This window comes from Hippocampus bargibanti, linkage group LG05, assembly GCF_051943395.1.
Source record: "Hippocampus bargibanti isolate YZ-2025 linkage group LG05, ASM5194339v1, whole genome shotgun sequence".
Taxonomy (NCBI): Eukaryota; Metazoa; Chordata; class Actinopteri; order Syngnathiformes; family Syngnathidae; genus Hippocampus; species Hippocampus bargibanti.
Window position 1 is genome coordinate 12292513 of NC_142738.1, and position 25882 is coordinate 12318394.

The 25882-nt window shown below is 41.5% G+C and overlaps 1 protein-coding gene across 17 annotated transcripts in view; it reads left to right on the forward strand.

Moving 5' to 3' along the window:
• The window catches only part of LOC148897964 (pleckstrin homology domain-containing family A member 5-like), an 89359-nt gene that overhangs the window by 61005 nt on the left and 2472 nt on the right, over positions 1 to 25882 (forward strand). For 4 of the 17 annotated variants that reach the window (XM_088996608.1, XM_088996606.1, XM_088996607.1 and 1 more), the window contains 24 exons: positions 2403 to 2523; positions 2605 to 2709; positions 3782 to 3854; positions 8176 to 8276; positions 9011 to 9126; positions 11557 to 12042; positions 13038 to 13521; positions 14504 to 14587; positions 15162 to 15281; positions 15903 to 15956; positions 16705 to 16785; positions 16870 to 17019; positions 18406 to 18462; positions 18547 to 18627; positions 19170 to 19319; positions 19411 to 19512; positions 20073 to 20225; positions 20638 to 20781; positions 22276 to 22390; positions 22802 to 22917; positions 24254 to 24460; positions 24583 to 24744; positions 24839 to 24972; positions 25152 to 25291. In XM_088996608.1, the coding sequence (XP_088852734.1) occupies positions 2403 to 2523; positions 2605 to 2709; positions 3782 to 3854; positions 8176 to 8276; positions 9011 to 9126; positions 11557 to 12042; positions 13038 to 13521; positions 14504 to 14587; positions 15162 to 15281; positions 15903 to 15956; positions 16705 to 16785; positions 16870 to 17019; positions 18406 to 18462; positions 18547 to 18627; positions 19170 to 19319; positions 19411 to 19512; positions 20073 to 20225; positions 20638 to 20781; positions 22276 to 22390; positions 22802 to 22917; positions 24254 to 24460; positions 24583 to 24744; positions 24839 to 24972; positions 25152 to 25291 (3536 nt within the window). The remainder of the gene's footprint in view (positions 1 to 2402; positions 2524 to 2604; positions 2710 to 3781; positions 3855 to 8175; positions 8277 to 9010; positions 9127 to 11556; positions 12043 to 13037; positions 13522 to 14503; positions 14588 to 15161; positions 15282 to 15902; positions 15957 to 16704; positions 16786 to 16869; positions 17020 to 18405; positions 18463 to 18546; positions 18628 to 19169; positions 19320 to 19410; positions 19513 to 20072; positions 20226 to 20637; positions 20782 to 22275; positions 22391 to 22801; positions 22918 to 24253; positions 24461 to 24582; positions 24745 to 24838; positions 24973 to 25151; positions 25292 to 25882) is intronic. The other 13 variants (XM_088996613.1, XM_088996615.1, XM_088996620.1 and 10 more) reach the window with 11 other exon arrangements.

Consider the following 25882-nt stretch of genomic DNA (forward strand, 5'->3'; position numbering starts at 1 on the left):
TATAGTTCTATTTGCTATTTTATTATATATCATTTTACTTATGGTTTTATTGTTATGTGCTTTGTTTTATTGTTTTTATTGTAAAGTGTCCTTGGGTGTTTTGAAGGGCGCTTGAAATAAAATGTATTATTATTATTATTAAAGTTGACCTACGCCTTACTTACCTGGTAAGATGTTGACATTTTCTGGAAGAAGTAGCCGAAAACAGTGCATGGATGCAAAGAAATACCTGAAAATGTATTTGGCAAGTTTACTCCATCCATTAATCCACTTGTTGTATTCATTAATTACATGTGACATCAACCTTTGTAGGAGTGAGACATTTTTTTTCACCTTCGAAATTGGCATGCGTCTATGACTTTTGAAGAGAAGTCTGCGTATGCACCACAGCCCAACTGCAAAATGCCTCTTGTTGTTTGAGATGAAGGAAATGTTAGGTAGTGACGTTGTGCTACAGAATAATGGCTTCTGTGTAGTTCTGTTTTGCTCCTCCTTCAAAAGTCATAATCATAACCACAATGGAATTGAATCGGAGAGAGATGCTCTCAAACTTAAACCCTCAAAATAGCACATTAGATAAGACGGACAGTCAGAATCCTATGTTGTACTTATCGCTCTTGACCTCAGCATGGGGCAAATCCCTAACTCTTATATCTGAAACGCCCTTTCCACATTTTATGAGAATGTGTTTTTGTTTGTGCGTCCACTGTAATTCTGACAACCAAATACAATGTAGCCATGGCTTTGGCTTCAGACTGGGCCCTTATATGGTTGAAGAAAATCTGCCCAGCAATGCTACTTAAACCTTCTAAATGTCAATGGAAGTCAAGTGCTCTCTTGTTATATAACTATTTTAATGAACCAACGCCGTGACAAACACAAGGAAGATGGCTTCATGTGTTTGTGTTGTGATCTCTTGATGGGAGACAAGCGCGGTCAGACCGGGGTTCACCACTCAACAGTTAAAAAAAAAGTGTACAACTTCCATGTGTCTAAGGAGTCATTCCTTTACATCTTCAATTGTCATGATAAACCCACTGCTCTTTGAGGTATAGTTTGGCCTAAAAATAATTTGGTCCATTCTAAAGGTTCTAAAAGATAGGAGGGAAAACACATCTACATAAGTCTTTTTCCCTTTTGTTCTTTTTAAATACATGAGTGAAATACATTTCACAGTGCTTTCTCCCTTGACGCTGTGTTTTTATGGTCAGTTGACACATCATTGATTGTGGGCCATTTTTCACTGTGAGCACAGCAAATCCTCTGAGTTCATTAACCCGAGGAGGCAAACCTCAGTGGCCGGCCACTCATCACTTTTCACAGGAAATTATTTTCAGGTTGGAAATTGTCTCCACTGTGATTCAAAGGAGCACTAGTCAGCTACTTTGTTCATCACTCTGGCTAAAACTCAATTTATTATTCAGTCCGCTGACACAGCAATCTTTGGATAATAAAGGCCAATCTAAATGAGTGGTCATGTCGTGGTTATGTCATCGTTCTAACAAAACAAATGCCACTAAATCGTGACGAACAAAGCCAAACAGTAACTTGTACTTGAAATACAGGTAAGCAAATGTCAGCATATCGACACGTCTGTGTTAAGCATGTTGTCCTGCTGCATGAGATAAAGTATCGTGTGGGTGGTGTCTGCATTTATGTTTCCTTTTTATTTGATTTCTTTTCACCGAGACAACATCAGTCTATGTTATAGTCCCTCTTGTGTATGCACCTTGACAATGCATGACAGCATGACATGATAATGATGATTGACAGCATGGAATCAAAGTGAAAATTACTGATGGGATGAATAGAAAAGTACTCTAAGCTCCCATTCACGCATGATGCCATGTAATCGTAAGACTTTGGGGTGACTAGCATTAAATGAGCATGGTTTGCCTTGTGCAACAGAATTAGCAACGTATTAGGTTGTCAACCCAAACCGCTGTCAGCGTTGCACTACTTCTGCCACACCGTGGTGTCATGTTTCCACAAGATTATAACGTTGTTCCCCACCTAAAGAATGTAGGACATCCCCGTGGGCCAGACACGACTTGATTTACATGGCGTTCAACCAGATGACGGGCTTTCTGAATGTGCAATGAGATTCATATAACAGGCATTCCAGTGTGATTTACCCAGACTACGGCTGAATTTCTGCATGTCAGCATTTTCAAAACACTGGAATTGTTTTCTTTCTATCTCTTTTTTTCCTTGCTCAAGTGACCGTTGGTGAAATTGGCTTCATTCTTTGTTCTAAGATTCGATCTCATCATAAGTTTGTACTATCATGTACTGATGGGTCATTAGACAATCGAGGCCACTCTGCTTCTATTCTCTACCTTTTTACTGGGATTGCAAAGTTGGACCTCACATGCTCATGCTTGGCTTGTGTGCACGTTTAGATCTGCCGCTAAAGTCCCAGTGAATAAAAAGAAGGAACAGCCAAGAAGCACCATGAGCGAGGCCTCCAACAACTCGGGCGGATCGGACTGTGCCGCAAACCAATCTGGCGCAGCAGCAAGGGTGAGTAAGATACATGAAGGTCAAATGTTGATGTCTTTCAACACTGGAAAAGAATAGCTGACATTTACGTTGTATTTGTAGGCATCAAGACCACCTCAAAAACGTCATAATTTTGGAAAGAGATCAAATTCAATCAGGAGGAATCCCAGCGCTCCCGTTATAATGAGGAATTGGCTCTATAAGCAGGTAAACAAAGCATTATTTTCTGTGCAGTGATTCCGATAGTGTTCACTTTGAGGTAAAGATTTCATGGTCTTTTGCAAAAATTGCACAAAAATGGCTTTGTTTTTATTGCTCGCTGGAGAAATGTTGGAAAAGTCATAAAAAAATCAGCACGGTGTTCCCTTTCAGATTTACAGTGGCTATAGAAAGACAAACCACAGTTCCAAGTTTTTGAGTCATGAAAACATTTAAATAGTGGGGGCCGCGTGCTGAATTCTGTTAGACAAGTGTTTGGATTGTATTTTTAGCATTTTTCATTTGCGTTGGATAGGTTATAGTTCATGTGCATAGTTTTGAAATATTTTTCCATAAAACATAGAATTTGCATGTGTGTGTAGGGTGGGGGGGCAGACTTTTTATATGGACGATACATTATCAGGTAAATGATAATATATTATAAGCTCAGATTTATTAGTCCGCTTTTGCTGCTCAGTCTACATAACTGTTTGAATAGTGGTCCTTCATCAAGGCTCCTGCTCGTAGCAGCGAGGGGTGAAAAGGGGATGCTCGAGGCGCTCCTTTGCCAGAAAGGACTCTTCGGCGGCAGTGGCAGACTCATTTAGCTTTGATTTCAGCCTCCCGGCCCCGTCCTTTCAATGCACGAAGGCTTTATTTGGTTCTGCTGCCAGCTGCTATTTCTTTAGGAGCTCAATCAGGGTGATGGACATCAAGCACGGACTCAACAACTCTGCAACGCTGAATAAAAGATGGATTTTCACATACTTTCTTGCCTCTGTTAAACTGAGAAGCAATTGAAGTTCTTATGAATTTGTTGAAGGAAACATCTAAACCCCTCAGCGACATAAAATGTTCCCTTTGAGGGGACAATAAAATATATATTTTTAATTCAGTCCAATTAAGGTATGGTGTCAAAGTCAAGGCCCCGACATGTTATTTTTTGTGGCCCACGGTAACAAATCATCTGTGTTAACTTTCATGATCCTTGAAACCTGTACTTAAATGACAAATTGTCATGGGCAATATATATTTTTTGGGGTAGCTAACTACGCATCTGACTGTTCTGGCGTTTTTGCAGGACAGCACAGGGATGAAGCTGTGGAAAAAGAGGTGGTTTGTGCTGTCAGACTTGTGTCTCTTCTATTACAGAGGTGAGTCATTCCGTATATATTTTTTTTTTACCGCTTGCAGCAACTGTGCCCTGCAGTATCTCCGTAAAGGACAACTAATGTCACTTTTTAGTTTCTTAACTGACAGCAGAAAAACGTTTTATAGCATCTAAAGTACCCAAAACACGCAGTATGATATTTTTATTCAAATGCAAAACACCAATAAAAATGACTTAAAGTGTCCAAAATCTGCCAAAAATTGAGCTGCGAATTGGGCATTTTCAGAAAGTCCCGCCCCCAGTTCGTGACATCACGCCAAGACATCTTGCATTGCAGAACAATCAAAACAATGGCTTCAAATTCGGAGAATATGCTTTCTTGTTACACATCCAATTATGAATATGATTCAAATAGTTCTGAAGAGGAAAGCATACGAGTTTGCAATCGATTAAAGAATTTTTTCCGTGTCATTTTGAGGCAAACGGGTGGGGGGGAATGTCGCACCAAAAAATGGTGACCAGCTCCTGTGAGGAATGAATCAGCCCGTGTCCACAGGCTGATACATTCCTTCCATGGAGCTTGGATGCCCCCTTCTGGCGGCTTTTGGTTGCAACATCAAGGTCTTCAGACAAACAGTACAGCAAAATACATTAACGTGATGAAGGGCTGCTACAATGTGTCTTTTTGTCGGTAGGGGGGGTGTCCTTTCATGACGTCACGTACGGACTCGTCACCAACTCAAAAACAAGACTTCCTGAATATTCTGCGCGAGTCTTAAAACGTAAAATATAGCTATATGCGGTGGAATCTTTGTAAAATACGCTCAGTAGAAGTCATTTGAAGCCATTTTACAAATTATGGACACAACTTGTCCGGACACGTCGGTTGTCCTTTAAGCCATGCCGTGGGCGACTTCTGTTTATCTGAACTCAGTACAAGTGCTTGTACAAGATCCAAAGAGACCGTTGGAATGGCTATGTAAGAAACATGGCTTGGTATACCTTCTCAACATGGTTTTGACAAAAGGAGTCAAGCTGGAAAATGGCTTTCACACCAATTTAGAGTTGTGAAACAAGTTTCCAGGAATCAGGCAGGCTCCATTGTGGTTCTTTTATCATCTCATCTCATCTCATTTTCCATACCGCTTATTCCTCATTAGGGTCGCGGGGGTTGCTGGAGCCTATCTCAGCTGTCTTCGGGCACGAGGCGGGGGACACCCTGAATTGGTTGCCAGCCAATCACAGGGCACACAAAGACATACAACAGTCACTCTCACACTCACACCTCGGGACAATTTGTCGTGGTCAATCTGCCTGCCATGCATGTTTTTGGAGTGTGGGAGGAAACCGGAGGACCCGGAGAAAACCCACGCGGGTCCGGGGAGAACATGCAAACTCCACACAGGGAGGCCAGACCGGGACGCGAACCGGCGACCTCTGCACTGTGAAGCCGGTGTGCTAACCACTCGACTACCGGGCCGCTCTTTTATCATAAATCCCTAAAATTTTCCGGATGACATCTACAGATGTCCTTGTAATTCAACAAGCGACCAAAAGCGATCTTGATTTCTGCCAATACTTGATTGTTTTTTTTTGTTCTTCGTTTTTTAGCACTATTATAATCTCACCAATTGAGATCCAGATTGATAATTCTCATTGTGGCTATTTCTGCTCATGTGCCGTCGGTGGATGTTCAGGCTGACACTGAGTCACTATTATGACACAGAATTGGAATGTCTGAAATATTGATACTTTTGGAATGAGTGATTGTCTCGTGTCTCGCTAAGTTCAGTGCTTAAGTGTAGTCCACATGAAAATTAATAACTCTGAGGAGGTAAATCAACTACCTTTTATATTTATAGTTTGCTTGGCTTTACTTTCATAGAAGCCTCGTCTTTCTGACTAAAATGTGTAATTGTTTGATTTATTTAGGATGTATTTGTTGTTCCATGATGTCGCTTTCTTCCCAGTTCCTATGTTGCAGGATTGCTGTTTGGCAGCAAATTTATAGAATATCCTATTCGTCCGGTGTTGGTGACTCCTTGCTCAATTAACGCAGACCCGGTCATTCCGCTAATCAGAATGACATTGGATCTGTGCTGTATCTGCTGTCTGACAGTGCCATTGCCTCCTTTCCGCCCACTGACTGACAAAAGCCGAAGGCAGATGGATCGGCCCCAAAGGATTTACACTGATGGGCATGTTTTGAAATTGTATCCGTCAGCAGAGCGTGGGTAGGAAGTGTGGTCATGATCTCTCCTATGATCAAACCCAAACCATCAGCTCTCGATTAGTGGTTATCAGCCAATTGACTTTTGTGTTGAAAAGAAATTTGATATACAGTGATACCTCAGCTTGCGAATTTCATTGGTTGCCAGAAAGTGTGTAAGGCGAAAAAGTTCGTCTGCCAAACATTTATTTCTCATAAGAAACCATTAAAAACGAGAATAATCCTTTCACAGGTCCCCATAAAACATAATTTTCTACTAAATAAGCCTTAAAACTACACAAAATATACCATATTTTAGGTATAATAAATGTGCTATTGTGTCTAATTAAATAAATAAACTGTACTTATAATAAAGTCGTTTTATTTACGTTTGTGAATGGATGATGAACTTCCAGGTTGCCTCTTGATGATATCCGAGTGAAGTTGCCGTGCTTTCTCAGCGCTAATACCCTCACTCACACTGTCCCTTGCTAGCTGCTTTTCATTAATCCAAATTAACAGAAGTTTTTCTTTTGTGTCCTCTTCGTCTTATCACTAGCCTGTGGAGGGGTCTTTTTTGGTCCCATAATAGCAAAAGTACTCCACTCGATAACAAATCACGTCTGCACTCAAAGAAAGGAGGTGACGAAAACTAGTCCGCCAGCCACCGTGGCACTGTTTGACCGTGTGGTCTGGTGTTCTACCGCCGAAAACGAGTCCGCCAGCCACCGTGGTGCTGTGTGGTTTGGTTCGTGCGCCGAAAACTACTTCGTCTGCCAAGATTATATGGTCGCGAATTTAACGTTCGTAAGGTAAAAGGTTTGTGAGCTAAAGCGTTCGTAAGCTAAGGTATCACTTTACTACTGTTGTCGATTACGCTCTGAACGTTTTGACATGACCAGAAAACAACCAGATATATTGTGTTACAAAAACCATTATTCACAGTTTCAAATTGGATTTTTTTACCGCTTTTTTGGAAAAACAAAACACTGTTGTGATTTATGAAACAGGCCAAGCAAATGACAACTCGGACATGCTGATGTTTTACTTTCTATGTTTTACTTGCTATTTGCAGAGGTATTGTAAATATCAAGATGGGAGTTTAGGTTGCCGCTTAAAATGCAGAAATCCATCTTAATCCTCACTACAGAGAACACTCTTATCGTTAATACAGTCCCACGTCTGCAAACTTAATGAGGATCAGAGTGGTGTGAATCAATGTTAATCTTTTCCACAAAGTGCAGAATATAACTGCAATGTGACCGGTTCAATTTGTATCCCCCTTAAAGGGGATACAAATGTCTCCGGACGTCTCCGGACAAGTTGTGTCCACAATTTGTAAAATGGCTTCAAATGACTTCTACTGAGCGTATTTTACAAAGATTCCTCCCCATATAGCTATAATTTATGTTTCAAGACTCACGCAGAATATTCAGGAAGTCTTGTTTTTGAGTTGGTTACGAGTCCGTACGTGACGTCACTAAAGGACCGCCCTTTACTGTAAAAAAAGACGCATTGTAGCGGTCCTTCCATCACGTCAATGTATTTTGCTGTACTTGTTTGGTCTGGGGACCTCGTGTTGCACCCAAAAGCAGCCAGAAGTCCAGAAGAGGGCGTCCAAGCGCCCAATAAGGGATTTATCAGCCTGTGTAAACGGAGGTGGCCACAGGATGTCGCCATTTTGTGCCTCTTTTTTTGGGTGAGAGATTTTCCCCCAATGTTGCCTCAATATCGCACAAAGAAATTCTTTAATCGATTGCAAACATGTATGCTTTCCTCTTCAGAACTATTTGAATAATATTCATAACTGGATGTGTATCAAGAAAGCATATTCTCCGAATCTGAAGCCATTGTTTTGATTCACTAGCAATGCAAGACGTCTTGGCGTGACGTCACGAACTGGGGGCGGGACTTTCTGAAAATGCCCAATTCCTTTGCAGACATTTTTGCAGATTTTGGACACTTTAAGTCATTTTTATTGGTGTTTTGCATTTGACTAAAAATATCATACTGCGTGTTTTGGGTATTTTAGATGCTATGAAATGTTTTTCTGGTGTCATAAGTGATGTCGGTTGTCCTATAAATTGATCCAAATTGCCATTCTTCCACGTTGTTTAAACCTGACATTTTATTTATTTATTTTTATATCTTGCAGATGAAAAAGAGGAAGGGATACTTGGAAGCATACTGCTTCCAAGCTTTCATATATCCATGCTGTCTGTTGATGATCACATCACCAGAAAGTACGCCTTCAAGGTCAGTGCTTTCAACGATCAAACCATTAATGAGCGTTTGAGGAAAACAAACAGAGGAGAAAAAAAAAGACCCCTCCAAGATGTACTTTGCTGTGATTCCTGTTCTCCAAAAAATTGGAAACAAGTCCTTTGTCATTGATATTTGATGAGCAATAACTCAATGTCCATTGGAAGCCGAAGTATGCAGATATATATATGAGCAATCCCTGTTGCTGCAGGGCAGTGATCACGTGAAATTGATTCGCAGTAGTGTGGACAGTTAGGATTTTGGGTCCTTCCTAAATTCTGCAAGTCAGTACTCCTGCCACACACAACCAAGCACAGACGGCAAGGAGTCAACCCACTTTTATTACACCATGGTCACATGCATTAAGAGCATTTCACTCATTACCTCAACTGCCTGTTGAGGTAATGAGTGAAATGCAAGAGCAGGACATGACCAGCTGTCGTTTCTTTGTTGTAAATCTTCCACATCGTGGTTTGGATAATTGTGGTATTTTTTTATGAAACTGGCAAACAGGGAATTGGACGTTGTCTGATAAGTATTCTCTTTCTCTATCACATTCTAATGTTTTGCTTTGTTGGCTGAGAGGCATCATTTGAAGCACACAGTGACATGTCCACAATAATATTCACGACCCGGTGAGTATGATTTTAGCAAATCTGCTGCTCAAATCTTGTCAGTGCAGCGTTTTCAAATTCTCACTTGGCTCTTTCAGAAATCTTGTCACACAGGCAACGCATCCCAATATGCGAACCTACTACTTTTGCACGGACACAGCCAAAGACATGGAGTCCTGGATGAAAGTGATGACGGATGCCGCACTTGTGCATTCTGACCCTGTCAAAAGGTTTGTAAGTCATCTGTGATTGCGCTACACATGCCCATTTTGTCCCTTCGGACTACTCCTTCTTTTTGATGTCATGCACATATGCTGAAATCAGTATGTGAGATGGTTGACAACAGTTCCCAAAGAAATTTGGCTTGTCTTTTTTCTGTGGTTAAAAAAAAAAGCTTTGACCTTAAAGTTCACTTATCTATATGGGCAATGTCATTTGATGGGCAGCATGCAAGTAAATGTTGTTGCCCTATGAACACAGCGAGCACATCTAATACTGGGCACAGCATTCATCAGTAGTAATGACTGTCTTTGCCATTTTGTGTTAAATGTTATTCAGCTGCCTGCCCGTATAATGCCCTTTAAGCATGGACGAGCAGAGGCGTAATGATGAAGTGCTTTGTAGCTATGCGGTGCGGCTGAGCCTAAAATCCATCAAATGGTGCTGAGAAAAGTGTAATGCTGCTAAAAGGCAGTCAAGTATAGCGAAACTACTGTGTCGTAAGTGCAGCAGGATTACTGCACCTTTTGGATTTTTTTTTAATGTATTTTTTCATAGACTCAATGTGATTTCAGGTCGGCGTGTTAAGGCTTTATAAGACATGATGTGACTGTGGTGGCTCTTGAAATGGAGGAATGCTCCTCCACACGCTCTTGTTGCTGACCCAGTAAACCGGTCTGAGATGAGGAATTTGCTCATCGCTGAAGCAGTGACCTTGAGTACATCTGAGGCCAAGTAGCAGTGGTGTCAATTACCCCCAGAGACCTCCCAACGAAGTCGAGATTTGTGTAGAACTCCAAAAGAATGTTTAACTGCTGAGCACCACCTTTCTTTTTGACATGCCCTAGCAGAGACACCCCCCCCCCCCCCCGTAGAGATATCACATTTCAGTTCACATACCTGGTGTTCGATGGCAGCTGAAATATTATGCAGCTCATCTTCATACTTTCTTGTTTCAAATCAATACTAGAGTTCCCTGTGAGTAAATTAACTCCTTCACTGCCAGACGTGCAAAAATATGTCCACTCCAGTGCTAGGGTTTTAGTCATTGTCACTGAAATTCTGGGACCCACAGAATATTGAGTTTCAGAACTACATAAACATTCAATGTAGCATAAGAAACCATAGACTCTCTTCTTTTATCAAAAAAAAAGTTAATTCCTAAATTATTTAGGTCTGGAATTATATGAGCTTGAAATGAGAGTGACTGTCCAAAATACAATGCAATAGTTACATATTGGTTTATACGGGGTGACCCAAAAAAATGCATACCCAAAAAAATTTAATTGTGGCTTTGATTAAAATGCTATTTATTTCAAATACAACCACACATTATTCAGTTTGTGGTCATTTTTTGTCAATTTATGGCTTTCCTAAGATGTGTTCCAAATGTCCACCATTTCGTTGCAAGCAAACCTGTACTCATCTGACAAAGTTGTCAATCACTTTTACACACTCCTCTTTCGGGATAGCTCTTATTTTTGCTGTGATGGCAGTTTTCATTTCTTCAATTGTTTGTGGATTTCTCAGGTGTAAATTGTCTTTGAGGAGACCCCACAGATAAAAATCTGGGGGGTTCAGATCTGTGAGTGCGGGGCCCATTCCACATCGAATCTTCTGCTTATGAGTATCTCTTCAAGCCTCAACCAAGCAATGGTTTCGTTTGCTGTATGAGGTGTGGCCCCGTCTTGCTGAAACCATTATGAAGCTCTCACAACAACTCTTTAGAACATAGGTCCACAACAGTCCCATGCTCTCTAAACCTCTTAACCCAAATAACAATTGTTGGTTTTGATGGAAAGTTGCGACAACGCTTTCGAAACTGAATCTGTACACTCTGGTATGATTTTGTCGAAAAATAGGTCTCCAGGGAGAATATCTTCGGCTGATTTGTCCAATACATTTTTGGGGGATTATAGCTGCAAACAATCATCCATAGGTTCACCTTTCACGTCCTGCAACAGAAAAGACATTCATTTTTTTTTTTTATCAAATAAAATATGGATCCGCATCTTTTTGGGTGACCCTGTATATCACTTTAAAAACTGCTGAAGCTGTAACAGAGCACTAACATGGAAAAAAGGAAATTGCTGTCCCTATGTGGAAAGGAAAAAAAACATTGCCAGAGGTCTGGCCAGCGTTTTATTGACACCCCAGCACGAAACAAAAACCCGAACAAATTTGGGAATGGCGCTCTATGTCATTTTTTCAATTCCCGAATAAATTCGGGAATGGCAGTGAATGAGTTTATTTGTTTATATGAGTTGATTCATTTAGTACTTCATATTTTATGTATGGAGTTGCGCTGTGAGCTTTTTGTGATGTAAAGTGGGTGGCTTGGATTCGTAAAAGTTAGGAAACACTGGTAGTGCAGGTGCCTCATCAATGCAACGTGTTAGTGCGGAAGACTTCATTTGTATTTGTTCCTTTGTCATTATCAGGTTGGACAAACTTAAAGTGGAACAGTGTGGCCCTCAGGAGGTCAATCACATGGACAATCATAGGCCACCATTAACACAACCCGAAATTGAGAACAACGTGCGCAACCGGGAGGCGGACCTTAATCATATTTCAGAGGATGACATGAAGCGGCGAGATGCTGAGCGCTACGGCTTCCAGAAAGATGGCGCCGAAACCGACCGCCCCCTCACCAAGATCAACAGTATCAAAATTGAGCCAGCACAAGCACCAGCGATCGCGGTCAAACTTGCAATGCCACGCAGCCCGACAGAGATTGATGGCTCACACCACAGCCCCCAAGTCAACGGAGCTGGTGAGCCCAGTTCAGCTGACAACAGTGGAGTTCCCCCCCAGCGAAGTCCAAACAATGAACCGGAACGGACTTTGAGTAGGACAAGCTCGATGCAGCAACTGGAGCAGTGGGTCCGCACACAAAGAGGACGCGCCCCGGATGATGACACCAGGAGGTTTGTTTGATTGATACAGTGGTGACTGGGTGCATGTGGTTGAATAAAATGTTAACCAAATGCACTCGGTGGATCATTTCCAAATTTTCTTCACCATACGTCTTCGCTTTGCTGTATAAAAAGTGCTTTTTGCCACATTTGAGAATCAGTTCCGATAATTGATGTTCTTTAAAAGGCACACCCTCTTATTGCCAGCTGTACTTTCTTTGAACCCGCGTTGAGCAACGTTTTCGTTGCCTCCGGAAAGGTGCAGCATGTCCAGGGGTGTTCTTTCGGGTTTCTGTTTGCTGGCTAAAATGCACATGGAAACACAACATTTTGTTGGCTACTTGTCAGTCAAATTCCATTAACTATAGGTCATCTGCAGTTTATTTGCTCGACGATAATAATCGCCAACAGACCTCTGAACAAGATGAATCATTGTCAATGAATATTGAAGCTATCTGCAGATAGGCAGCATCCAAACAACTCTCAGTTCATTACCGAGAAGTGATGCGCCAGTCGGTTTATTTTCTATCACAGATTTCTCTGTTTATTCACTGTATTTATTTATTTTTGCTTTGAAGAAGCTGAAGCCACTCTGAATCTGTGCATCCAACTTCACCACATGGCTCAGTGACTAAGTCACACCTCATCTATTATATTGCAATGATTACTCCAAGTAATGCATTTTGCTTTCGGATCATGATTACAGTAGTGTCGTTATATCGATATTCTCGGGAGTCGGAAAAAATATCGATATAACCGGACTATCGATATATCCGATCTTGCGGCATGTAAATTTTCTCCTTGCGTTCATAGAAATAGTATCGTAATAAGCAGTACTATCGATATAACCGATATCGATATAACGAGACTTTACTGTATTTATGTCTACGAACAACTACAGCTCCATTTTTTTTGGTTTATTGCAATGAATAAAAGAAAAAAATATATATGATTTAATCAATCAAACATGTTAGTTCAGGATTTGACCACTTCTTTTCCTTCCGCAGCATCGCATCGTACCAGACACTCCCTCGAAAAATGCCAAACCATCGGATGCCCCACGCGCCTCATTATGGCGACGGCTACCGCAGCATGCCCAGAAATAGCATGGCACAGAGGGACAGCATCTGCAGCATGTCGCCGTCGTTGTACGACCAAACCATGGGGCCCGCGATGGCCAATAAGTCCCGCTCCGTGCGTTCGGACACCATGTGGCAGCTATATGAGTGGCAGCAACGACAGGCGTACGCCAGACCGCCCGGGATGTATGGCCACATGGGAAGCCCCAAAACCATGATCAACCTTTCGGAGCATGCCACGCCGCCGACCTACTCCATCCCACCTTCACCTTCCCACGGCTCCCTGTCAACGTATGGCGGTTACCCTCAGCCGCGATCCTACAACATGAGCAGTGCCCGATCTGAGATCGCCTCTCCCATCTACCAAAGGGACACAAGTATGGACAGGCGGCACAGGCACCTAATCCCGAAGGTAAGTCGAGGACTGAATGAGGTGTTGACATGTGGAGCAAAACTTTGAATGGCTAGTCATTCTCTTGGCCAGGGTTGTTTCCACACTGCAAGTTGCTTTTTTTTAATTCATTCACTGCCTGATGATTTGCAAATCAGGGGTTTTTGTCAAACCAGGGTTTTTTGTCATTTTCACTAAAACATTCAATGCAGCATAAGAAACCTTCAACTCTTATCTAATAAAAAATAGTTAATTCCTAAATTATATTGGTCTGGAAGTATCTGAGCTTGAAATGGGGCAGCTGTCCAAAAGGCAAATGCCCCGATGTGGGAGTGAAAAACATTGCCAGAGGTCCGTCCAGTGCTTTATCGGCACCCCCCAGCAAGATAAACCACAACCTGAACAAATTTGAAAATGACGCTCCATGTCATGCTTTTCAATTCACGAATACATTCGGGAATGGCAGTAAATGAGCTAAAATGTACATATTGATTTTTTTTTGCAGTCAACAATTTCTGATATATAATGCCCTTTATTGTAGAACTTATAAGCGTGTTCACATTAAAGTTGAAGTTGATGTCACAGAAAGTGTCAACATTTCAAAGGATCACTGTTTGAAAACTATGGCTTTCTCGAACACACACACACACATGGTATATAGTCAATATTGAAATGTGAAATATGTCGAATTGATTATCATTATTGAACATTTGAGGGAAATCAGAATCAGAATCAGAATCAGATATATAGATAAATAAAGACAATATTCTTTTCCTGCTATCCGTCTTTCTCTGAAACTTCAAAGTTAGATATTCATATATGTGGAATTTCATCTGATAAAACTTCCTGTTAGGGATGTTTTTTTTCTTATTTTTGCACATTTTGCATCATTGATATACAAAAGGAAATTTGGATGTACTGTAAATGTAATTGCTTTTCGCTCATTTTCCCCCCTGCTGGTGGAACTAATTGTGAAAATGAATGTGTTGCCCGTCTCTTTTAGTATGCCTATCCACCTGATAGGAGATCAATGCCTGTAGGAATTCCAGTCCAGTCGATCACTGCTCAGTCTCTCCAAGGCAAAAGTGTAAGTCTTACTGTGGATATAATTGGTATGTTAGCTATGTATGGCTAAATTGTCAAAATACATTCCGATGCCCATATTCTCAAATGTGCCGGGTTGTCGAAACAATTATACCCTTCCTTGGCTGACTGAGTGTGACTTGTGTCAAAGATGACCCTGTGATAAAACAAAGAGGCAGTCTAAATCGTTTTTCTTTTCTGCAAGTGATCGGATTATGTCTCTCCCGACTTTCGTCGCTCTTTAGAGTCTCTATTCGCCAACAGTGATTTAAAATCGCTGTCCGTCTCAACTTTCTAAGCCAGCTCAGGAATGGATGTCAAAGTCATTGTCACTTATGTGCGAACTGCTTTCCGTTATCGACGTGAAACAGCTCCTCTCTCTCGGGTGCAAGTAGGGAATTTGCATGCTGCCAACACCTTGGCTAATCTTATTGTTGTGATCTGCATGAAAACTCACTAGCTAGTAGCATTGATGCATCTCCTATCCTGGTGTCTTCTCTCCTCTTTCCTCCTCTCCTACTACATTGTCCCTGCTTGATAATGGCCGTTCGCGTCCCACAACCTCACCTCCTTTGCAGCCTGAGGAACTGACTTTGCTTCTGATAAAGCTGCGTCGGCAGCAGGCAGAGCTAAACAGTGTCCGGGAGCACACTCTCGCACAGCTTACGCAACTTAACATGGATGGCGACAACCCAAAGGTCAGCTCCCGACCCCACCCTTTACTCCGCCCCAAAGATTTTCCCCTCGAGGCATGTTAGTTCTTGTGTAGTGTGTATGTTATCCATCTCCCACCTCAGCTATCTATCCTGATGGACAGACAACGTGATCTGTTTTTACTAACGGGGGTGACATCAGTTACTCCGCTTCAAAATAAAATTAAATATTAGATTCAGTTTTCTGGGTTTCAGTCGATGATTGTTCTCTGTCTTGTCCAGACAGATGTGAGCAGTGAATGAAATTTAAAACCTTTGGCAAGCTTTGAGTAGTTGGGTGACTGCCACGTGCAATGCAGTTAAATCAGGATTCCCTCTTTTAAGATGTCCGAGTAGAGATTAGGATATTTTAGGTCAGCAGGGTGTGGGGTGAGGGTCTGCCACCACTTCACACTAAATGTTCCAACCAGTTTAAAGTGCTGGGATACGAGCGCAGCCCATCTGTCATGTGTCGTTTTCTTCTATAGCTTAAACCCTGACTCGGCTTTCCTCTACCTCTGTGTACATGATGACATCTTTGAAAATGTGAGCGAAAAGAGCAATACCGAATGCACCTCATTTGGTCTCCATTTTCTTCTTTCTTCATGCTGCTGCCTCTCACAATAGAACGATGCTATGTCCCATCATCTCCAAAGGACTCTAATATATTTGGACAATAAGGTGCGGTAATGCATGGTTGCCTGGCCCTCTCTTTTAATTTTTATTTTTTATATTACGTATATTGATATATTTCTGATTATAAATCTAGAGATTTTTTTGGGACATGAAGGGGTCATACATCTGCTTTGGTTATTTTGAGGACACTGTTTGCACTTTATTTTAAATCAAAATCAGAAACAGAAAGCCTATTAAAGTATTTGTTTCTGATTCTGATAACACTGTTTGCACTTTATCTTGGCAGTATACACACTATCATGTCCATAGTAATGGAGTTAACTCAATTATATGTAGTGGTCAGTTAATTTATTGTGAGACAAATATGATACTGAAATACATAAATTGACTGAAGAAACAATGTGTTATAAATGGGGCATTAAAAAAAGTTTATTGGTTATTTGCTAATATACCTACAGTATAACCAGACATTGGTAGAAATAAGGAGAGTCTATATTTCAAAAATCAAAATTCTGCAAAGTGGAGAGAGTGAATTTCCAGATGTCATGCAACATATAAAATCATTTAAAAGCTGCACATCTAAGGATCTGCAGCTTTTTTGTTATCGGTCACTCGTGCTTTGGTAGAATGTTGTTAAGATTCATTTGGTAGTGCTGTGTCCACTTCTCGATGAACATGTCAATGCGAATGTGTAAAATGATGGTATTGAGCACTCAAAACCTTTGTAAGTGTTGTGTTTGAAGTGCAACACTGCTGTTAACTGACTCCACTGCTCCTCTTCACATTGGACAAGATGAAGGAAAATGACCCTTTAATCGTCATGACTCACACTTTGATTGAGAACTCGGCCCCGAGGCCTCAACTTTACCAGCAAGTAAGGCCACTTTAAGGCTTTGCTCCCCCTCATCCCCTCACGTTGATTGTTTTTGACTGTTTTTTTATTTGTTTGTTTGTTTAGTCTTTTGCAACACTTTACCTTAAGTGTTCATGGCATATGAAGATTGGTCTCTCTGTATTATGTTGTACTGCCAGTGCCAACCCATTTGTTGCTTTGACTGTTGTCATATTGAAAAGTCATGGCAATAAGAACATCACTTGGAAAAGATTGGTAAGATTCAGTCTTTCCCATAGTCGGAATCATGTGTGGGTCGTTTACAGTTAAATTTAGAATTCCCTCTTCTGGGGAGGTTAGGATGGGGTGGGGAATTGCATTCATCAACCTTGGTGTGTGGGCGTGTCTGAAGAGATTGGGATGGGTCATCACTGTAGCTAAACAATGCCCCGACACCATGTCTCTCAACCAGTTTGCATTCATTTGTATATTGGCCTAGCCAAGAGCTGCTTTGTCACCCGCAGGTAATTTGTCATGCTTGTCACGCTGCAACCCGCCATTTTGTGTGACAGTCTGCATGTTCTGTGAGGTATATTCTCACATGTTGGTTTATCTGCCGTATGCGATCCAACCAAGTAAGAACTGTGAATTACTCAAGACAATTTGAAATACAATACTGTGTTGTACAATACTGTTTCTGAGTTTGAACTCACTCAGCCAGCACAGTAGATTAATTGGAACACTCTTGTCTCTCATTTGGTGTGTTAAATTTATCATCTTATCAATGTCTGCGAGGGTTTAAATGGGCCCCCGATAGTTGGAACGAAATGTCAATGGAAAATTGGCTCGATCAGTGGTTTGATTGAACCTTCACGGTTCAGTGAGTCGGGTCTCAGGGGTGCGACGGAGCTCTGCCATAGAGCGTAAGACACACACGACCTAATATGGTAATTAGTTATGACATGCCTACTTGGCCATCATTGGCTGCAGCTGATCACATGGCATTTTTTGTCCAATCAGCGCTGTGGGAAATGTACTTTGCTAAATTGTCAAGTTTTGATTGTCGTCCTATTAAAAAAAACATATCCTAATCTCTTGAAATTTTAGTTATTTTTTTCTGACTTTCATAAATGTAATTTTACATATAATCTTAAATTTGTAAACAATATAAATATTTACTTTACACTCATGTAGGGTTTGGTGGATGTGCATATGAACTGGTTGGGTTCGATACCTCTAAAAAGGTTAAGAACCACACTGCGCAAGATAGTGAATGAATGACACCAAGCAAAAGCTTTATTTACCTGTCTTTTTTTCCAGAACCACCAAATGTCCCAGCTGTTTATAGAAATAATACCGTACAAGCACTAAGCAAAGAAAGCACATGTATTGTTTGTATCAATGTTGTCTTTGTTGTGATATAATTAGGATTGTCAACATACCATCACTGTATGATTCTCCTAAACCACTGCTGTGTTGCGCTGAGGGAGACAAATGTTTGCAAAATGTTCACCGTTATTCAATTGGTAACGTCTGAGTCACCAAAATATTTAGTTACTTCCTCTAAAAATATGAGACCACTAACAAAGCTACTTTAGAGTTTTAGACAGCATAACCTACTGCATAATAACGTTGTGATTAATGTTCCATGTTACTTCACAGCTAAGTCCAGAAGACCCCAAAGAACACACCTCCATGCCAGAAGAGGGGGACATTGATGTATGCTCAGGTTTACTCCCGAATGATGTGCCATGTTCAGCAACACGTGGGAGGGTCACGGCCTTTGTATCACTTTCTCCTCAGACCAAACTTAGCCGATTGTGTGAGCAGGATAAAGTAGTGAGGATGCACGAGGACAACCTTCAGCAGCTGTACAGAGAAAAGGTGACTCACCGCTGAATGATTCAATATGTTTTTTTTTTACCCTGGAGAAAGAAAGATATTTTTCTGTCATGTTTTTTTGTACAATGTTTAAGATAGCGCATCAAGGCAATAGAGCAGGGGATCTATTTCAAAAGTGAATTTGTCCAAAGCCCTTGACATTTGGGACCGTATGTTCTATTTGGTCTGTGTGGGGTGGAAGAGATGGAAAGACTCGACTTTGGAGGACAAATGCATCCAGGTTCAAATAAATGTCAGCAAACCTTTCATTCGTAATCATTGAATGGCATGCAAAAGGTTTAACGTGTAAGATAAACAATTTCATACAGTTGCATATTCATCCCATTGAAATGCACATGCTTAGTGTCTCCTTGTTTAACAGCAAATGCGCAATGTTCTAAATGTAAACTGAACTGAACATGTCAACACGCTGCCACGTTCATGAAAATGTACGCTAATGACGGTGAATAAGATTTGCTCTGTTTTCCAAACATAACTCATCAACACAGCGTATCTTGTAATTGATGACTTGTGTCTTCTTGCAGCATACTTTGGAGACAGCGCTGCTTTCAGCCAGCCAGGAAATAGAATCGGGCTCAGACAACTCAGCTGCCATGCAGAGTGTCATCCAACAGAGAGACTTACTGCAGAGCGGCTTGCTCGGCACCTGCAGAGAGGTCACCCGGGTCACAACTGTGAGGCCATCAGTGCTATCCTAAACCCTTTATAATATGTTTTTCTGGAATGGGGAGGGGGCGGCGGTAAACATTGTCTTTTCTAAACCAGGAGTTGGAGCGGTCATGGCGTGAGTATGACCACTTGGAAGGAGCTGTCATTCTTGCAAAAAGCAATCTACTGGATCAGCTCGAAGCATTGGGAAGCCCACAGGTAGGATACTTCATACTGAAGCGTCACTGCCTTATTCTACAAAATTAAAAACCTATATAATTTACAAATTAACTTTTTTTTCTGATAAAAGAAGAGAGTCTCAGGTTTCTTACCCTGCTTTGAATGTTGATGTAGTCCTATTACTCAATATTTTCTGTGTCCTGAAATTCGAGTGACAATAACAAAAACCCTGCCACTGGAGCGCACACATTTTTGCACGTCTGGCAATGAATGAGTTAATATCTGTGTTCCACCACCATCACCGTTGGACGTAACTCTGAGAAGAAAGATTGATGAGTGTAGGTGTGATACTGCAGTCTTTTGTCTTGCCACATTTATTCTTGGCTCAACCTGACTCAGTTCATTTGCTAATTAGGAAGTGAGGGCCAAGAGGGAACATCAACATCTACTTATCGAGCACAGTATCACACAATCTGTCCTGCTGACAGACTGTAAAAGTAGAACTTGGTGCATTTTTTTTTTCTGTCAATAACCTTGCTCTCATTTGACTCATCTGCCGAGCCCAATTCTGGCCTAATATTTTCTCACTGTCTTCGCAGTCTGAACCTCCAAGCCAGCAGCACGTACGCATCCAGAAAGAGCTGTGGAGGATCCAAGATGTAATGGAGGTCCTTAATAAACATAAAGACCAGAGGAACACTGATGCCTCCATGACCTTGTATGGGCCCAACCTTAGCATGCAAAAGACAGAGGTGAGCCATTTTGAAAAGAACACATTAAAGCAAGTGGTGCTCAACAGTCAATATTTTTGATGCATTTAATGTATGTATGTAAAAATAATGTATTTAGGAATTACCTGGACAGTAACTCCACCAAAAGACAACATTACGAATCCAACGTTTGACTTTTACTGTGAGTTGTTGAATCATTATAAATTCATATTTAAACCATCTTTGACAACATAAGTACAAAATCAAGGGCATTTGTGCCAATAAAGGCAGTTTCGAATGAGCTCATGAATATGTAGGATGGCGTCACTCACAAAGAATACGCCATTCTCATCAGTGAACGAAAGGACCCTGGGCCAGATGCAGGGTCACCCAGCCCATGCACGGTGACGTCCAGTGTCACCTGGCTGCCTGTCATGCCTTGTATAATCCCCAGGTGGACTCTGTACCCCCACGGCCACCTTTGCCCCAGTCATATGAGCCCAACCCCTCCGTAATTCCCCCTCATGTCGGAGTTCGCTCAGCATCACTCCACAGGACAGAAGACAGGAAGACCAATCAGAAGAATGGCGCACACAGCGTAAGATTGTTGACCTGCTGACTGCCTGCAGCTGGGTCACTCACTGCCTGCTGTGTATATATATATTTTGCTTTTATTCATCCTTCTTTTATATTTTTGTTCCATAACATCCTCTTTTGATTTTATACTTCCATTTTTGGGGATGGGAGATCATGTTTTAAGGAAGCCTGATTTTGTTTTTTGCAGTGTGTTGCAGCTTTCTTTTTTCATTGCATCAATGGTTTTTCTTGTCATCTCCTTGGTTGCAAGTTACCCTGAGTTGAATGTCCTCACAGGATGCTGTACAATGTGTCCATCTGGTGAACATGGAATTGTTTCCTGTAATACACAAGACTGCTAAAAGATCAACTGTGAAGTAAACATTGCCAACTAACTTTTCAGTAAATCTGAGAACTAAAACTATTTAAAATGCAATTTACAACACACCAGAGCATCAAATCCCTCTCAGATAAGTTTAAAATGTACTTTCTGAAGAGATTGCTGACTGGCTATGTGCACTTTATCAATAGAGAACCCCGCGATTCTTGTCTTAGTGACATCACACTTTTAGGATTGCACTTTAGAAAAAAAAAGTTTACCATGTCAGATTTAAGAAGTAAAAACAATTCTTTCCTGCTTTATTTATTGTATTTTGTTGAATTGTGTGGCAACAAATATTTCATTGGGATTTTTACTTCGGAGTTGACCTTTAAAGGACAACCGACGTCTCCGGACAAGTTGTGTCCATAATTTGTAAAATGGCTTCAAATGACTTCTACTGAGCGTATTTTACAAATATTCCACCGCATATAGCTATATTTTACGTTTTAAGACTCGTGCTGAATATTCCGGAAGTCTTGTTTTTGAGTCTGTACGTGAACGTCACTGAAGGAACGCCCCTGACCGAAAAAAAGGACACATTGTAGAGGTCCTTCCATCACGTCAATGCTTGTTTGGTCTGAAAACCTCGTGTTGCGCCAGAAGAGGGCGTCCAAGCTCCATATGAGGAATGTGGAAACGCAATGCACTGTCCTGTCTACAAGAGGTCGCCATTTCTGCCTCTTTTCTGGGACGCTACATTGCAGTCCAGATGCCTCAAAATGACACAGAATAAATTCTTTAATCGATTGCAAACATGTATGCTTTCCTCTTCAGAGCTATTTGAATCATATTCATAACTGGATGTGTAACAAGAAAGCATATTCTCCGAATCTGAAGCCATTGTTTTGACGTCTTGGCGTGACATCACGAACTGGGGCCGGGACTTTCTGAAACTGCATTTTTTGGGTATTTTAGATGCTATCAAATGTTTTTCTGATGTCAGTTAGGAAACAAAAAAGTGACGTCGATTGTCCTTTAAATGACTGTCGCAAAGCAAGAATCTTTACAGTATTGTCCCTATCACAGAAGCCATTCCATGGAAAAAATCATTTTTCCTTTGCTTTGGAACTTGTGGAGAAAAAGCTTTAGCATTCTCAATGGCTATTGAAGCAGCCGTCGATAATTCATTCACAGGGGCCGGACTACCGATTGTACAAGAGTGAACCAGAGCTCACCACGGTCGCTGAAGTGGATGAGAGTAATGGAGAGGACAGGACTGAACACCCACCTGACCATCCAACAAACAAAGGTACGGTGCTGAATAGCGCCGCACTCGCCAAAGACAGCAACCGATTGGTATTATTACCGATAATTAGATCAATTTGATCGAAAACAAAAAAAAGTCCATGTTACTGGCACGTGTTGTGGCCATCTTTGGTTTTAAATAAGTCGCATTAGACAGTGAAAAAAAACGTAGGCCTTCTAATGACAAGCTGAGTTGGCAACAGTGTCGATCTGCTCCCATGCATCGCATTGCTTTTGTACATTGGACTAAATATCCAATATAGAAACCAACCATGATTGAATTATTAGCAATTTTATCATTATTGAACTGTATGTTTTCTGTGTTCAGACAGTTTATACAAGTTTACTGCATTATTGAAACCTATGTGTTTGTAAATTGGCCACACATTTATTCGTCTGGTCTTCTGCTCTCCAGGCCTATCCTACCCAGTTGGAATTGTTCCACCTAGAACCAAATCCCCAGTGCCTGAATCATCCTCCATCGCCTCATATGTTACGCTAAGGAAGAGTAAGAAGCCCGACTCCAGAATGGTAAGTCCAAAAATGTTTAAACTATTACTGGGTAACTGTCTATGTCCTGCATCGTTTTGCACGCACAAAAACAAGTAATCAAAAATATTATTGAATCGTTTTTGCTCTGAGATTGTTTTTCCCCGCCTCCCCTCTGTGAGCCTCTGTGCCCCGTGATGATTTACAATGGCCTCTTAACTGCCTGCTGTGGTCATCAAGCTGAAGATTGAAAGCGTGTGCGTGGCAAGAAGGGCACTCAACACATGGCCTGGGTGTGACCAGCCCACTCCAAAACAGCCTCTTGTGAAATGAATGAGAAGCTCATTTTATATAGTTTACGCCCACTATCAAATATACCAACTGTGTTATTTAGTGTGCCACATGGCAGGGTGTGTCCTCCTTTCATGCCAACTGTTTTTCTACATAACTGGAAAAATGAAAAACAGATTTTTATATCAATATAAAATAGATCGTCTTTGTAAAGTGTCTGTTTCCCACTGTCTAGGCTTTGTTATATTTCACAATATACCCTGCAGTGGTAAGAGAGTTCCGCACAGAGTTCAACTCAGTCCCTTGGGTACCAGCCCCTTGGACAGTAGCTGCGGCATCCCGCAGCTCTGGATAGAATCCAAATTTAGCGGCTCCCTCCAGCGTAGTGCACATTGTCAGCCTCTCATGCTTGGGCTTTAAATGGCCCTTCAGGTTCTATGAGTGCAGACCTTTGTGCTGGTACAACTGTCCCAGTGCATAGCAGCTATTCATTCAGGTTGCTTCCAAAGCACTCATTCTGCTCTGCATGAGTGGACATTGAAGATCCATTAGCTACCATTACTGTATATATATTTGTTATCTGTACTACATGCTGAGGAAATACATGAAGCAAGAAAATGTATTGAGATCTATAAAAAGTATTTAGTGCTTTAAAATATCATGCAACCTCACATGATGTTGGCACCGCCCTGTTTCATAATGAAGACGTGATGGTGATGAGCGATGTTACTTTTCCATCACGCCTAAAATGCCCTTTGCATTCAGGCCCAAAAAAAATGACTAGTCTTATTTGGCCTAATCAATTTCTTCCAAGTTTGCAGTGTCCCCGACATGATTTGTGGAAGACTTCAATCAGAAGTATGCATGAATGAACAATTAAATCCCCACAACATCAGAACCAGTGTTTTTGATATAATTGCCTATGCTGCAGGTCTGACACCAACCTCCCTTTTACAAATATTGATGAAATTACCAGAGAGTGAAAAAGGGATGCCCAATGCATCGTGTGATGACATTCTGTCTAAATTGTTTTCTTCGTGACTAATATGGTTTATAAATATGTTCATCCACACTCATGGTTGAACAGGAGCGTCCTCACAGCGCCATGGAGCACCAGCTGGAGAGCAGTCGGCCCAGGATGAGCGTGGAGGAGCAGCTCGAGAGGATTCGCCGCCACCAGCAAGGTGCCCCCAGGGAGAAGAAAAAGGGCATTCGCATCCGTGCTAGCTGTGCTGAGAACGTGGTGTCCCGCAGCAATTCGTTTACTAAGGACAACCATTCACGCAATGTGCAGGTACGATACAGAAACAAGCACAACAGATCAATGCTTGGTTCATATTTATCTTTTTATTTATCTATTACAGGTATTTATTTTTGTTTGTTTGTTTAGTGATTTCTTTTCTGAATATTTTGCAGAGTCAAATGAGGCGTAGAGAAGAAGTGATGAGCACAGACATCTTGGAGCTTGAGGCTTCACTTAGGCTGCAAGAGGTGGTGAGGGAGCAGGAGACGCCCGCTGAAGAAATCGCACGTCTCAAAGAGGCCTCAAATTCACACCACTTTAATGTGGTTCGGGAAGTAAGGCTAAGCCGCGCATTCTTACCTCCACGGCAAAATGCTTTGAAATTAGCATGACATGTGCTTCTCTATCACGCTGACTCACTCGCTGCAGTTGTCTGTGCCTGAAAAAGTGCTGATACCTGAACGCTATGTGGAGTCAGACCCAGAGGAGACACTTAGCCCAGAGCAGGAGGCTGACAAGCAGAAGAAAGTTGACCGCATCAAAGCTCTCATCGTCAAAAACAGGTAAAAAAAAAAAAAACAATTCTCACGGTGGAGAGTTCTGCTCACACTTGTTGATATTAGATTAAGTTCCTCTGTTCAATTTTCTTATGATTCTCGTGGAACTTAAGCTATAATTTCCTTCAGAATCTGTTTCCATGTTATTGTTGTACATTTAACACACACTGTAACATGTTCTCTAGCATGCAGAACACGATGCCTACCGTTGCGTTAAGCTCAATGGAGACTGAGGAGGAAATAACCATCCAAGAGAAAGAGAAGATGATCAATATCTCTTATGAGCTTGCAGCAGAGGCCTCCAAACGTAGCAAGATGGTGGCAGGTAGGATGCGAACAGAAGATGACATGAGGAGGAGGGCGTTGACTCACGAGTGGAGATTTGTTGCCTCATTAAGATCCTGTTTTTTTTTTCGTCATCTGGTTGGTCGATGAAAAGGATGTTACATTTGTGGGGGCATTCCTTAGTCGCCTAAATAATGTAGTTTTGGATGTTTTCTGGATAGAAACTACTTTTCCATTTCAATATACAGTACATGCCGTCTTGACTTGGAATGACCATTTCGGCCCAGCACGACCGCAGCGTCATCGCTGCCCACTTGAAAGCATCAATGGCTAAAAGCGACATTCCATCGCACGTGTTTTCTGGGGCACGGTCCAATCCATGGCTGTGATTAGTGTTGGAAGCGATAGATGATAAATACGTAAAGGGGATCACTGGGGTGGACAAGGGATGCAGATGCAAAACAAATGTGGAGTCAGCTACGAATACATTGTGTGCTTGAACACACAGACGCATCCTCTTTCACGTGTGCTTTGGTCCTATAGTTGCCAATGCACGTCTGTGGAGTAGATAAAAACCGCACATTCTGTGAGGTCGGAGTATTCATGCAAAGTCGCGAATAGGAGCTGTAAA